General features: G+C 41.2%; 1 protein-coding gene across 2 annotated transcripts in view; it reads left to right on the top strand.

Annotated features, from left to right (window-relative positions):
• The window catches only part of GNPTAB (N-acetylglucosamine-1-phosphate transferase subunits alpha and beta), a 43,640-nt gene that overhangs the window by 21,023 nt on the left and 9,076 nt on the right, over positions 1 to 13,541 (top strand). For both annotated transcript variants that reach the window (XM_079992158.1, XM_079992159.1), the window contains exons 8-15: positions 2,387 to 2,548; positions 3,268 to 3,447; positions 3,674 to 3,844; positions 6,304 to 6,427; positions 7,209 to 7,412; positions 8,413 to 9,542; positions 10,977 to 11,176; positions 12,284 to 12,503. In XM_079992158.1, coding sequence (XP_079848284.1) covers positions 2,387 to 2,548; positions 3,268 to 3,447; positions 3,674 to 3,844; positions 6,304 to 6,427; positions 7,209 to 7,412; positions 8,413 to 9,542; positions 10,977 to 11,176; positions 12,284 to 12,503 — 2,391 coding nt within the window. The remainder of the gene's footprint in view (positions 1 to 2,386; positions 2,549 to 3,267; positions 3,448 to 3,673; positions 3,845 to 6,303; positions 6,428 to 7,208; positions 7,413 to 8,412; positions 9,543 to 10,976; positions 11,177 to 12,283; positions 12,504 to 13,541) is intronic.

The raw sequence follows: 13,541 nt of genomic DNA, 5'->3' as shown, positions 1-13,541 counted from the left end.
GGTGCCCAGGTTAGCCACCTAGGAGTTTGCCTGGGGTTAACTTTACTTTCCTGAAGTGAGGAGCAAGTTGCATTGCTGCCTTTAACACGCCTACACATGGCTAAACTTTCAGATCTCACCTTGCGACCAGTGTAACCTTTTTTTACTTTTTTTCTGTTCACCACTTGCCTCAGTAAATACATCTGAAGATTGCTTTCTTTGAATAAGAAAAGCAGCCATTGCCCTTTGTGAGCCACATTTGCTGTTTGACGTTGTGCCTAGTGCACCAACCTTTTGCCTCCCCCTGATCTAGCCCATTATGAAAGCTGATATCTAGACTTAACTGGTGGCAAGTGTTAAAAATAGCAAGCAGATCAAACAGTTCCCCAGTAATAAATGACCTTAGCGGTGGATTGGAAATCTTGGCTGAGGATTCGGAGAAGAACCACAAATGGATTAGTTCTGGAGCCTTTTTGAATCTCAGATTTCTAGTTCCTTTAAGCCATTTCAGAAATGTGTATTGGCGAAGACATAGATAAATAAACAACTGATGGACAGCTTCATTTCAGGATATGGTATAGTATCTTAAAAATGAAATTCGTTGCAAATGGTATTTTCAGTTTAAGGAGACTGGATGTTACAGGATCTTGAAGTTGGTTTATTTTTATTTATTTATTTTTTAAAAAAACAATAAGTCCTAGATTCACTGTCCAAGGATTGTAGTGCAAATAATTTCTAGGACTCTAGCTACATTCAGATACAATTACTGGGGTTCAGTTGCAAAACAAGACCTGTGCTTATGCACTTTTTCCTACCCCTCACTTTCTTCTCTTCTTGTGCTTGGCTTACTTGACCATTTCCTGCTTTGATCAAACCATAGTTTATCATTTTATCTGGACCAGCAAACAGTGGTTTGAGCAAGCCTTCCAAACCACAAACCAGCATCAAACTGTGACTTGCAATCCTGATTTGGAGTCTTAACTTCAACTGTCATGATTTGGATGTAATAGCAAACTACAGTTTAAGCAAATCAGGAATTTATGAAGCCACGTGCGCCAGGGATTACTATAGCACAGGAGTTGTTATCATTGCTTGGATGATAGAAGTTACGTCTGAATACAGTTTCTCTTTCTAGCCAAAACTTAAAGGATGAGTGTTGAAATTAACTTTTGTTGGTTTTCATCTGTTTTATCTACCTAACTTTTAGTGTGTTATGGGGGAACAGGTACTGTCTTTTCCTGAGAAAGGTAGAAGCTGCCATATGCTGAAGAGAGCTAGCGTGGAAAAATAGATCAAGTGTTAGACTGAGAAGACCTGGGTTAAATCATGAAACTTCTGGATTTACAAGAGGCTCTCTCTTAGCCTAACCTTCCTTACGGGATAAATTTGAAGATTATAATGGGATAGCTTGCATATACTACCCAGGGCTTCTTGAAGAAAAGGCAGTTTACAGATGTGGTGATAATAATCTGGGTCCATAATAATGTGGAACCATCTGGATGATGCACACATGATTCCACAACAAAAAGGCTTATTTGTTTATGGCCTCATAACATAAGGTTATCGGAGCCATTTACAGTATATCAGTATGAAAACAGTAATGGGACTGCACTGGTTATTTAAAAGGCTTAGGTGACCTAGTGCTGGAAAGAAGACAAGGATGGCGCCAGGTGACCTTCTCTGTGAAGGCCGTTCCATAACTAGGGTGCCTCCACCAAAAAGGCCCTCTCCCTGGTGGTGACCCACTTCGCTTTATTCGGTGGGGGCACTTGGATTGGGGCCTCCAAAGAACATCTTAAGATTCAGGTAGGTATGTATGGAAGACGATGGCTTTAAATTTAAATCAGCAATTTAAACCAGCACTTTAAATTGGGCCCAGAAACAGACTGGAAGCCATCGTGATCCGCCTCAGGTTCCTCCATTGCACCGCCACCCTAGCCTTCTGTTCCTTATGTTGACATTATGTGTCAACCGAGCATGCTCAGTCCACAGGGTTCCCCCTGCCCTGTAAAGATTTTTGCACTTCCACAAACCTTGAGGTCCCACTGAGCGTGGGAATACCTCCCTGTTGTGCATGGATATTACAAGTTTATCTATATAAGTATCGGCACAGGGAGAACTCAGATCGCTCTACTGTATAATGTTCAATTGTTAGTCTTTCTCTGAGAAATGTTCCCTTTTGATTCCCAGGTGCAGTTCCCTTATGAGTGATACCTTTTAAGAATGATACCTTTTTATGTTTCATTTGGGTTACAGTTTTGTATTGAATTTTCTGCTCTCCCACCTACCTCTTCTAACCTACGGCAAGAATATTGTGCTGTCAGTGAGTCATGCAAAAAAAAAACACCCCAACACATTTCATTTGTGGGTACGTGTCAGGATTGGAATATTGGTTTCTCCTTTGTAGTTGCAGCTTTATTCAGAAGCTGGCGTAGCTCTCTTGCAACTGAATAACCCTAAGGATTTCCAAGAGCTGATCAACCAAGCTAAGAAGAACATGACTATAGAAGGGAAAGAACTGACACTTAATCCTGCTTATTTATTATGGGATCTCAGTGCCATCAGCCAGGTAGGAGTCGTTCTCTGGTGTATGCTATTATGGCAAAGCTTCATGAGATTTAGGTAACGGATGACAATGAAAATACGTTATAGTGTGACATAGAGAATTGGCAGCAATTTGAAAACTGTATTCCACACAGCAGGAGTAGTCAATGTGATGCCCTCCTGTCATCCCACACTAGTTAGGGCTGGCCTTCTTTTGCAGGCTTCTGGCCTATGCTAGCTGAGGGAAGTGACATGGAATTGTTGTTGAATAGAGTTACACAGACCTTAATGATGGCAGTAGCAGCAATGAAAGACAGCTAACAAGATGTGACACTTTAAATCCTTTACTGCAGATATCTTAAAACTTACTGTAGATGTGAGAGCCTGGAATGGAAAATGGTGGAGGACACCCCCACAAACACACCCCCACACAACCTTTTAATTTCCTCAACCCTTCATGTATTTAGCTGTGAAAGGGGCACATGTAGTTATCTCTGATGAGTTTTGCCCCAAGCCTGCCAGCTCTTTTCCTGGCTTGACAGAAATTATTTTCCAGTTTTATACTTCAAAAACCATTAGCTGACAAGCCTGCACACATGTCCCCTCTACCCTGAAATTATCTCTATTTAGGCAAAGTACCACGTGAATTCGTCTTTGGTGTTTTAAAATGAATAATGGCAGCTTTTAGACGCAAATGTCGCTCTCATTCTGTCGGTATAGTTGTGTGTCACTGTCTTTTAATAGTCTAAACAGGATGAAGATGTTTCAGCCAGCCGTTTTGAAGACAATGAAGAGCTGCGGTATTCACTGCGGTCAATAGAGAGGCATGCTCCCTGGGTACGACACATCTTCATAGCCACCAACGGGCAGATTCCTTCCTGGCTTAATTTGGATAACCCCCGGATATCCATAGTAACTCATCAGGTAAAAAGTGTCTGACTCTGTTATCTGGGAACTCTTGCCCTAAATTGCATCAATAAGGAGTGTGTGATATACAGGCATATTTGTGTGAAGTTTTCTTCGCTGCAATTGCACCGTACACGTGAAACGCTGACTTAAAATGTTGCATCCAAATGACATTTGGAAAGCGTTTTGAAACCTCTCATAAGATTCTCCCCCCCCCCAATAATATTTTCTTTTATTATTCTAGGAGATATTTCAGAATTTGAGTCACCTACCCACTTTTAGTTCTCCTGCCATTGAAAGCCACATTCATCGCATTTCAGGTCTGTCCCAGAAGTTCATTTATTTAAATGATGATGTGATGTTTGGAAAGGATGTGTGGCCTGATGATTTCTTTAGTCACTCCAAGGGTCAAAAGGTAAGCCATCACAAAATAATTTTATTTATTCAGTTTGAGAGATCAGACACCTTTCTGTTGGAAACACGCCCGGGAAGGCCGCCAACTCCCCAAGTCTCTGGGGCGTCTCTCTGATGGTCCTCCCTGGCTGTAAATCTCCCTCAGTCCGGAGAGACCGGTGATAAGCGACCCCTCTCTCCTGAGAAGAGCACACTCTGGCATATCATTGCAGAAGAAAGACTCAATCAGTAGCTCTAAAACTACTTTATTTACAGTCTATATACAAAGACTTCATCAGCACGTCTGTACTCTTTGAGCACCAGTACAGAAAGAGCAGCACATTCAGAAGTGAAACCAACTTCCAACAGTACCGATACTTCCTTTCTCACGCTCTCTCAGACACTCACATGATATACACAAAACATAGTGCTACTACTGGAGCAGCACGGATGCATAGAAATCCTAACACTTTCGTCATTTGGGAGATGCCTAGTTTGATTTTGCTTTCACCAAGTTTGACAATAACAGAGGTGACTAATATGAGAACAAAACTTATAAATGGCAAGGTTGATAAGCCAGAATTTGCACAAGCCATGTGCACTTGCAAGCAGCCCTTTCACTGCTTTTTCTGTGTGAGCAGCAATACAAAGCAGGAAGCCAATTAACCATAGCTTCCCATTACATTTATGAAGGGTTTGCAAGTCTGGCTTGTTTAGAAACCATTAACTATATTACCTAGTTTGTGTGTATTGGCAGGTGTGCTTCATTTTGACTTCCCGGTGTGTTTCGTATGATGGAGCTCATGCATGTTGTGGTTTATTAAGCCAAGTTTTGATGGTGCAAATGCAATCAGTTTGGTTTTCCAGTGAACTGACCTCTAAAAACCAGAATATTTAAAGCAACATTTTGGATTGTGGAGATGGGGGTAAAAGGTGCATTTTGCAATGAGTAATCTCTACTGAATATATTAAATCGCAAAGCTCTTGGTGCAAAGAATTATGTAAGAATTATTTACTATTATTTACTATTCGTTACTTGGATTCTGTTTCCCTAGTCGAAAATATCCATTTATTTGCAACTAGGGTGCCAAGTATTTCTGTATCGCTGCTGGCGAGTATTTTGAAGGGTGACCCTGTGAATAATACATGGTTTATGCACCCTTTATAAGTGATGCAGTATGCATGTGCTTTGTAGTTGGGTGCTGGAGCCAGAATTCAGAATGCATTGTGAGAAGTTTCCCTCAGGATCAGTTTGATGCTTCTTGGCCACATCCTGGAAAGCATCTGCTTCCTCTTGTGCTTCAAGACTTGGGCGGTGATAGCCATTTGTGGGAGCTCGCTCACACAACAACCATTCCACCAGCACAGGGATGCGGAAACTAGGCCAAATTTGACCCAGCAGGTTTGCCCTGTGAGTCTGTTGCTCTCAAAACTTCACACACCTGCCCCACACCTGACAGCTGAACTTTTGTTATTGGAGCAAGGTACAACCGCTCATCAGCTGGTGACAATGGGAGTGCATTTTGCTCCAGGAACATGAAGTTGTTTGCATTGAAAGCAAAGGGGGAAAGCTCCATTCTAGCAGCCGTTTCAGTGCAAGCTTTGACAGGTGCAAGCTTTGACAGCCTGCCTGTCAATCATCTGACATCACAATGACACCAGGTGATCGACTGCCCCAGCTACCTTTGAAAGTTGGCCCAAAGATCTGCCCCCCATGAGCCAGAAAGCTTCCTCATCCCTCGCACTACCAAGACTCTTGTTCTTAGTGTAGTGCAACAAATGAGTGTCTTGCCTTGGGAAAGACGCTGTGCCACTCCTGCTATAATTATACTTCATGACAGTTGTACATTACTGTTTTCACTAACGCTAGCACAACAACATCAACTCTCTAATTTCTGGTGCTAATGTTACATTGGATCTCACTCTTAATAAGTATCCGTCTCCTTGTCTGAGTGCTATTGAAAAGGACGTGTCGCCATGCAAAAATAGCGACACATCAAATAATGTGATTTAATGTCCCTTTCCCTTTTGTATGCCTTCACAGATTTATGTCACTCGAGCAGTATGGCTAAAAAGAAAGAAAAGCTGGAGAGTTTATATCTCTAAAGAAGGGATATTGTATAGATTGAAAACATTCTGAAAATAGAAAGAAGAGGATGGAGAATCAATATTATTATTTTTTTGTAAAAATATAGCAGGTTGACATCCTTGGAAAGGCAGATAGTCAGATAAAAGTAAAGCAGGTTAGTTTAGCTTTAAACTAGCTGTATTCATTCATCTAATTACTGGTACTGTTGGGCAACAATTAAGGCTGAATGTCAGATAACTTCAAATCAAGTAAAGGTCAGTGTTTCGGTCCCCAAGAAATTTCCTGTTCACCTTTAGAGTACAAACATAGGAATTGCAAATCAGTTTGCTGTGTAGAAGTGAATTTAAATACTAGGAGCTGTGAGAATAAAGTGGTTTTGTCTCCATTATCAGGTTTACTTGACTTGGCCTGTTCCAAACTGTGCTGAAGGATGCCCTGGTTCATGGATCAAAGATGGCTACTGTGATAAAGCCTGTAACAATTCAGCTTGTGATTGGGATGGTGGTGACTGCATTGGTAAGGAAGGCATAAGTACTGAAACCTGGCTTTTTGCATTTCAGAAGTCCGGAGACACTGTTATATTATTTTGCAAATGTGAAGAGATGATCTCTTCGGAGCGTATTCTTGCAGACTCTTGGGTAGCTCTAGATGTAAGCTCACATTTGAAAAAGCCCAGTTGCTTTCACAGTGCACTCTTGTCTCAGCACTAAATCGCAATAGTGAGCAGCATTGACTCTGGGTGTCTTCTGTGTAAAGGAAAAGGGGGCACTGGATATAATCACACTTTTCCTGGAGAGAGTAATCCATGCAGGAAAAAAAGAGTATGCCACCATGTGAAAAACGTTCTTCTTTTTTTTTGCAAGTCAGGTAGCTGATGCTTTTCTAGTTGGGATGTAGCATTCCTAACCTTAGGGCAGATTGTTGTCTTTTGACAACAGAGATTCAGTGGTGGTTAGCGAAATAATTTTGCTCCAGATTTTGTCTTTTTTATCTGTACTGGGTTTTTTAAGGATAATTTGTTGGCTAGGCTTGAGCTTCCCTGTTTTCCAGACAGTGGACATAAGAGATGCATACCTCCCCGCCCTCATGCTTGCAAAATTGATAACCTTAGGGATGTATTGGTTTCCTGTATAAAGTATCCTTTCATTTCAAGCATACAGAATTGGATCATGAGTTAAGAACCATGCTGGGGTCTGTTTTCAGAAATGCTTAACCAACTCTTAACTTGTACATTGAGGCTTTTTTAAACTCAGCAGTGAGCAGTTTTCTACACTGTGTTTCCCTTTTTCTTTTATAGGTAGTAGTATCGGTAACCGTTATGGTGCAGGTGGTGGAGCTGGTGTCGGTGTTGGGAATGTTGCTCCCTGGCAGTTTGGGGCAGGAATAAGTGGAGTTTCTTACTGCAACCAAGGCTGTGCAAACTCATGGCTGGCTGATAAATTCTGCGACCAGGCATGCAACGTCCTTTCTTGTGGATTTGATGCTGGTGACTGTGGACAAGGTATGTTAAAACAAATGGAGTCCCTGCAGCCTTTTGGCTCTTCCATACTGTTTAATGTATGTCTGGTGCGGTCATTCGGTCTACATTGATGGAAGGGAGTTGCTAGATTTAACTGTACTTTGACTACATTTGAGAGGGAGGGGGGAAAGAGAGAGAGAGTCCATCCAATGTCCATCCAGTGATGAACTCATAATATCACGTCCAAATTAGTCCAGTGTAAGAGAGAAAGAAGGGGGAAAGAGATGCCCAATATTAATATGTATGGACTAGCTCCTCTGAATCTTTCCTTCCTACTTAAATGTTTAGCTCTGCCTTGGCTGTAAAGAGTTATTGAAGGCAGACCTAATGCTTGAAAGACACACTTAGACTTTATTTTTTAAAATATATTTATTTGTTCATTTATGCCGTTTATCTATTTGCACAGACTAAGTGGAGCTGTACCTTTATGAATATTTTGAATTAAGGTTTAATTCTTTCTATTCCTTCAATACATCTCAAACCATTATTTATTTTAAGATGTTACACTATATTTTGGTTTTGTTTCATTTTCTTATGTGTATCATTATTTAGTATATATTATTTGTAGTTTGGTTAGTTTGTTGTAGTCTTCTATAATTTTCAGTGTTACATTGGCTTGACACCAAATGAGTTACAGTACTGTGTACATTAGCATTATGGTAATTCCAATTCTGGTGTTTTACAACTCTTTATTTTGGAAAAGCGATGTTTGTTGTTCTTAATGTTAAAAAATCAATAACAATTATTCTAATAATAATAATAAATAACTGCAAGCATTGCAGGGTCACCTTGGAGGAAGGGCAGCATGAAAATGCAGATGATACAAATAATTCTCTGGAGATTATGTGATGTTTTATGTAGTTTTAAATTGTATTTTTATTGTGTGTTTGATATGTGACTTGTAAACCACTTTAGGGAGAAATTTTCTTTAAAAGCAATATGCAAATAAGCCATATAAGTAAACACATTTATGTTTTTCCAGATCACTTTGACGAGCTGTACAAAGTGACTCTTCAAAAGAACCAGACTCATTACGTCATTCCAAAAGGCGAATATTTGCCCTTTTTCAGTTTTGCTGGAATAGCTAAGAAAGGGCTTGATGGCGCCTATAGTGATAACCCAATAATCCGCCATGCTTCCATCGCCAACAAATGGAAGACCATCCACCTGATAATGCACAGTGGAATGAATGCAACTGTGATCCACTTCAATCTTACATTTCAAGGTAAAGAGGATGAAGAGTTCAAGATGCAGATCACCCTGGAAGTTGATACAAGAGAAGAGCCAAAAGTAAACACAACGTCTACCCAGAAACCTGAAGGTGATGCAAAAGCTGCAACTTTGGTGCCAGAAGCTGAAATGATATTTGAGGATATCCCTGAAGAAGAACGTTTCCCAAGAATCAGAAGCCACCCAAATGGCACAACAGAGAATCTGGACGGGGACATAGTAATTCAACTGCTTAACATTTCTGCCCTTCCGGAAGATGTGAGGCTGGCCCTACAGAACCTAGATTTGCAGCTAGCTATTGGTGACATCACACAGAAAGGGTACAATCTGTCTAAGGCGGCTCTCCTGAAATCCTTAGGGATGGTACCAGCAACAACGAGGGCTGCATTAAACAATTCCCAGAAGATAAGGGGAAAGGAAGTAGTTGACGGCTTGGAAAATGGGAAGAATCACACGATTTGGCAGAAACCTGACCAAGATGCCAGGGATGGCAGAAGAGATGTAGAAAGAAGAATGCATGATACTTTCCCACTGGAGTTCAAACCAGCAAATACTACTCCAATGGCTATGAAGGTGAACAGCCATTTCCCACTAAGACACGGCTCTGCAGTAAAATCTAAATCTGTACCTTTAACCCAGAATACGGGTGAGCGGCTTGAATCTCCAGAGAAAATCCTAAATGTCCTTGTACAGAAAGAAGCTCAGAAGACAAAAGAAATGAGGGAAGGAAAAACTGCAGGGAGAAAAAAGGAAGAGGCGGATGCCGTGGAGGACGTAGCCGAAAGTCAAGGCTTACCACGAAGGAAATTGCAGCATTACACTGGAAATTACCGAGGCTTTTTGCCGTGGGAGAAACAGAAATACTTCCAAGACCTTCTTGATGTGAGTATATCAGATGGGTAGGATAGTGTCAAGCAAGGAGGATTAAAATAAAATAAAAATGTTTATTTAAAATGCTAGCATAGCACAGTGGCTCAGAAAATGAGCTGATTATGCAGAAGTCAACTGAAACATGCTTTGCCATAAACTCATTTTGTGATCTTTTGGACAAGTTATGCTTTCTGAGCCTCAACTCCCTACCAACCCCTCCCACTGCAGATATAGTGAATGAAGTCGTCAATATTCCTATTGATTTCATATGCTATTTTGTGTTTGTGACTTACTTTCTTCTATATTGAAGAAGCTTGTATCTTGCTTTCTGTCAACCAGTTGGAGACAAGGAAACTGGCAATGTGAGCATCTTAACCACATCAACAGTGTACAAATTCTTTCTCTCTCTCTCTCTCTCTCTCTCTCTCTCTCTCTCTCTCACACACACACACACACACACACACACACACATTAGACAACCAGTACTGTACTGCTGTAAGAAAACCTTATAAGGGAACAGCATTAAATACTCATCAAACTTAAAGCTGAAAGCCTTCTTTAAAAATAATGGTTTAGTCAGATGCCTGAAGGAATAATGTCTTGAAGTGTGAGGGCTCTCACTTTGAAAGTTGTTTGCATTCTATCTAGGTATAATGTTAGGCCTTCAGTATCTTTGAAGAACTAATTATTATTTGATCAATGAATGCTTTTAAAACCACTTTTACACAGCTGGTACTATTACTACTACTACTACTACTACTACTACTACTACTATTTATTATACCCTGCCTAAAAAACCAAACAGTTATAGAATTAAAACTGTATATAAATATAAAAGCACTGTTAAAAACATACAGGTAGTTACAATAAAAACAGCATGCCAGTGGGCCCTTTGATTAAAAAGCAGTCAGTTCCCAAAACCCTGTTGGAACAAGAAGGCCTTCCCCTGCCAGCAGGAAGACAACAAAGGGGTGGCTAGTCCGACTTCTCTAGGGAGGGAGCTGGGAGCAGCCAGCAAGAAGGCCCTCTCTCATATCCCCACCAAGCATGTTTGTGAGGTTGGCAGGACCTAGAGAAGGGCCTCCCCCGAAAATCTCTGAACACAGGCAGGTGTATATGGGGAGATACGGTCTTTCAGTAAGCTTAGACCTAAACCATATAGGGAATTAAAGGCCATAACCAGCGCTTTGAATTGTGCCGAGAAACGGACTGGTAGCTGGTGGAGCTCTCCTTGCAAGGGAAACATATGCTCCCTATAACCAGCCCCGGTCAACAGTATGATGCCTCTTTACCCAGGTATTTGATGGCTGTAAGACCTACCTCTGGCCACCCTGATTTTTTTTAGTTTTGAGAGTAGGAGATTGCTTTTAGATGTTTTAATTGTATTGTTTTCATATTGGCATGTTTGCGACTAATGTACGCACGATTTGCATTCTTGTTTTCCAGGAAGAAGAAGCGTTAAGGAGGGAAATGGCTTATTTCACAGATAGTAAACTGGTTGGAAGGCAGCTGAAAGACACATTTGCTGATTCTCTCAGATACGTAAACAAGCTTTTAAACAGCAAATTCGGATTCACGTCTCGCAAAGTCCCTGCTCATATGCCTCACATGATTGACAGAAAAGTCATGCAAGAATTGCAGGATCTGTAAGTCTGACATAGAGGAAAATAGTAACCCTTGCATTTGAAATATAGATATCCCAAGTTGGATCTGCCAAAATAGGTTTTCTTATTAAGTGAAATAAGGGAGAAATATGAGCTACTTCTTCTCACAAGCAGTAAGTGAAGAGGCTAACCTGTTTCTGGGCTGCAGCACTTGAGATTGTAGGTGAGGGCCCCCACAGTGAAACACTCCTCCATACTAGCAACACACAAACACACACAATCACTGGACACACACACACACACACAATCACTAGGCCCAGACTTCTTCCTGTTTTCTATATAGAAAATATTGAAGTCGGGGGAGGTTATATTGTGAAGATTTCCATCCTATGAGCTCCGCATCCTCTGTCTCCAGTGGTGCAGCCCTGAAATAGGTTCACTTCAACTGCCATTGTTTTGAGAGATTTTTTGTCCTTTTTATTTTTTTTGCCTTATCATTGCATGCAGGGGTTGCACACACAGAGAGAGAGAGAGACAGACAGACCCTTTCTTGCCTTTGTTGGCTTATCTTTCGTGTTGAAAGGATCAGGTTTCTCACCTGGGGATGCTTCTGAAGCCATCTTTGTCACTAGAAGCCTCTTTGCAGCTCCAACTTACTTGCCAACTATGGTCTTCCCTAGACAGGGGTAGGATGGCTACAGCTACGATAACTTCCAGATTGGACTTATGATGTGTTTTACATGCAGCTGCCCTTGAAAACAGTCCAGAGGTTGCAACTGGCGGGAAATGCAGCGACCAGGGTGTTAGTGAGTGCTGCTGGTTGTCCACTTGCAACCCCTCTTCTGAAACATTTCTATAGGTTGGCAGTTGTCTTCCAGGTCCAATTGAAGCTGCTTATGATAACATTTAAAGCTCTAAATGACATTGGCCTATCTGAAAGAGTGTCTCCTCCCATACTAACTGGATAACGCCCAGATCCCCAGATCTGCTGGGGAATGCCTCTTGGTAGTCCTAGTCCCTAATGAATGTTTTTAGGAGGCTTATGGGGTGAGGAACCTTGGGAGGGCTTTCTGTGGCTGACTTATATGGACAGGTTATTCAGATTTTCTGTATAGCCAATTCAGTTGATTTTTCGATGTTTCTGGACAGGTTTCCTGCGGAATTTGACAAGACCTCCTTCCACAAAGTACGGCACTCTGAAGATATGCAGTTTGCCTTTTCATATTTCTACTATCTCATGAGTGCAGTTCAGCCACTGAACATTTCCCAGGTTTTTGATGAAGTTGATACGGATCGGTCTGGGATTTTATCTGACCGGGAGATTCGTACATTGGCCACAAGAATTCATGAACTCCCTCTAAGCTTGCAGGTAATATTTTTTTTAAATACCCCAATGAAATTCTGTACAGAGGAGGGAAAGTTATTGAAAAGTAGACGTTACAGATGTTGTTTGTTCAGTGGCATCTTAACACTTCTGTGTTTGTATTTGGTTAAATACTGCTTATTCAGATTTTGTCAAAAAGCAATTGATTAAATTAAGGAAATGCATTAGAATATAAAGGGAAAGTGTAGTGTTCTTATTACTGGAACATGATTATAGGGACATTTTGATGCATTGGTGAAGATACGGAATCTCACCAAACTTGGAAGCAAACTTCCTGTCTTCCTCCTGTTCTGATGAATTACACTTACATTTTTTAGAAAATACAGGTCGGAGCAGCAACAAATTGTTGCATTGTGGAATACAGTGGTGCCTCGCAAGACAGCGTCTTGCTGTTTTTTCGTCTTGCGAAGCACGGCTATTAGCGGCTTAGCGGCTATTAATGGCTTAGCGGCTTAGCAGCTATTAACGGCTTAGCGGCTTTAAGAAAAAAGAAACAAACTCGCAAGAACTCGCAAGACTTGCGAAGCAAGCCCATAGGGAAATTCGTCTTGCAGAACGACTCAAAAAACGGAAAAGTCTTTCGTCTTGCACGTTTTTCGTCTTGCGAGGTACCACTGTATTTCCAGTCGGCGTACCAACCAGCTGCGGCCTTTTCCAGGATCCTAAAAATTGTGAATTTGTGTGCCACTTTTCTATCGTATACCAAGGTCAAAGCTGCTTATAACATCCAAAATACTTAGAATTGCAGAGTTGGCAGGGACCTGAGGGTCATCTAGCCCAACCCCCTGCAATACAGGAATCTCAGCTAAAGCATCCATGACAGATGGCCATCCAACATATACTTAAAAACCTCTAAGGAAGGAGAATCCACCACCTTCCGAGGGAGACAGTTCCACTGTTGGAACAGCTCTAAACCATCAAAAAGTCCTTCCTGATGTTTAAGTTGGGACCTCCTTTCTTGTAACTTTGAGTCCTAGCCTCAAAGAAAACAATCTGGCTCCATCTTCATTATAATCTCTTCTC

The sequence above is a fragment of the Podarcis cretensis genome (genome assembly GCF_951804945.1).
Source record: "Podarcis cretensis genome assembly, chromosome: 10".
Taxonomy (NCBI): Eukaryota; Metazoa; Chordata; class Lepidosauria; order Squamata; family Lacertidae; genus Podarcis; species Podarcis cretensis.
This window is presented reverse-complemented; position numbering and strand designations above follow the sequence as displayed.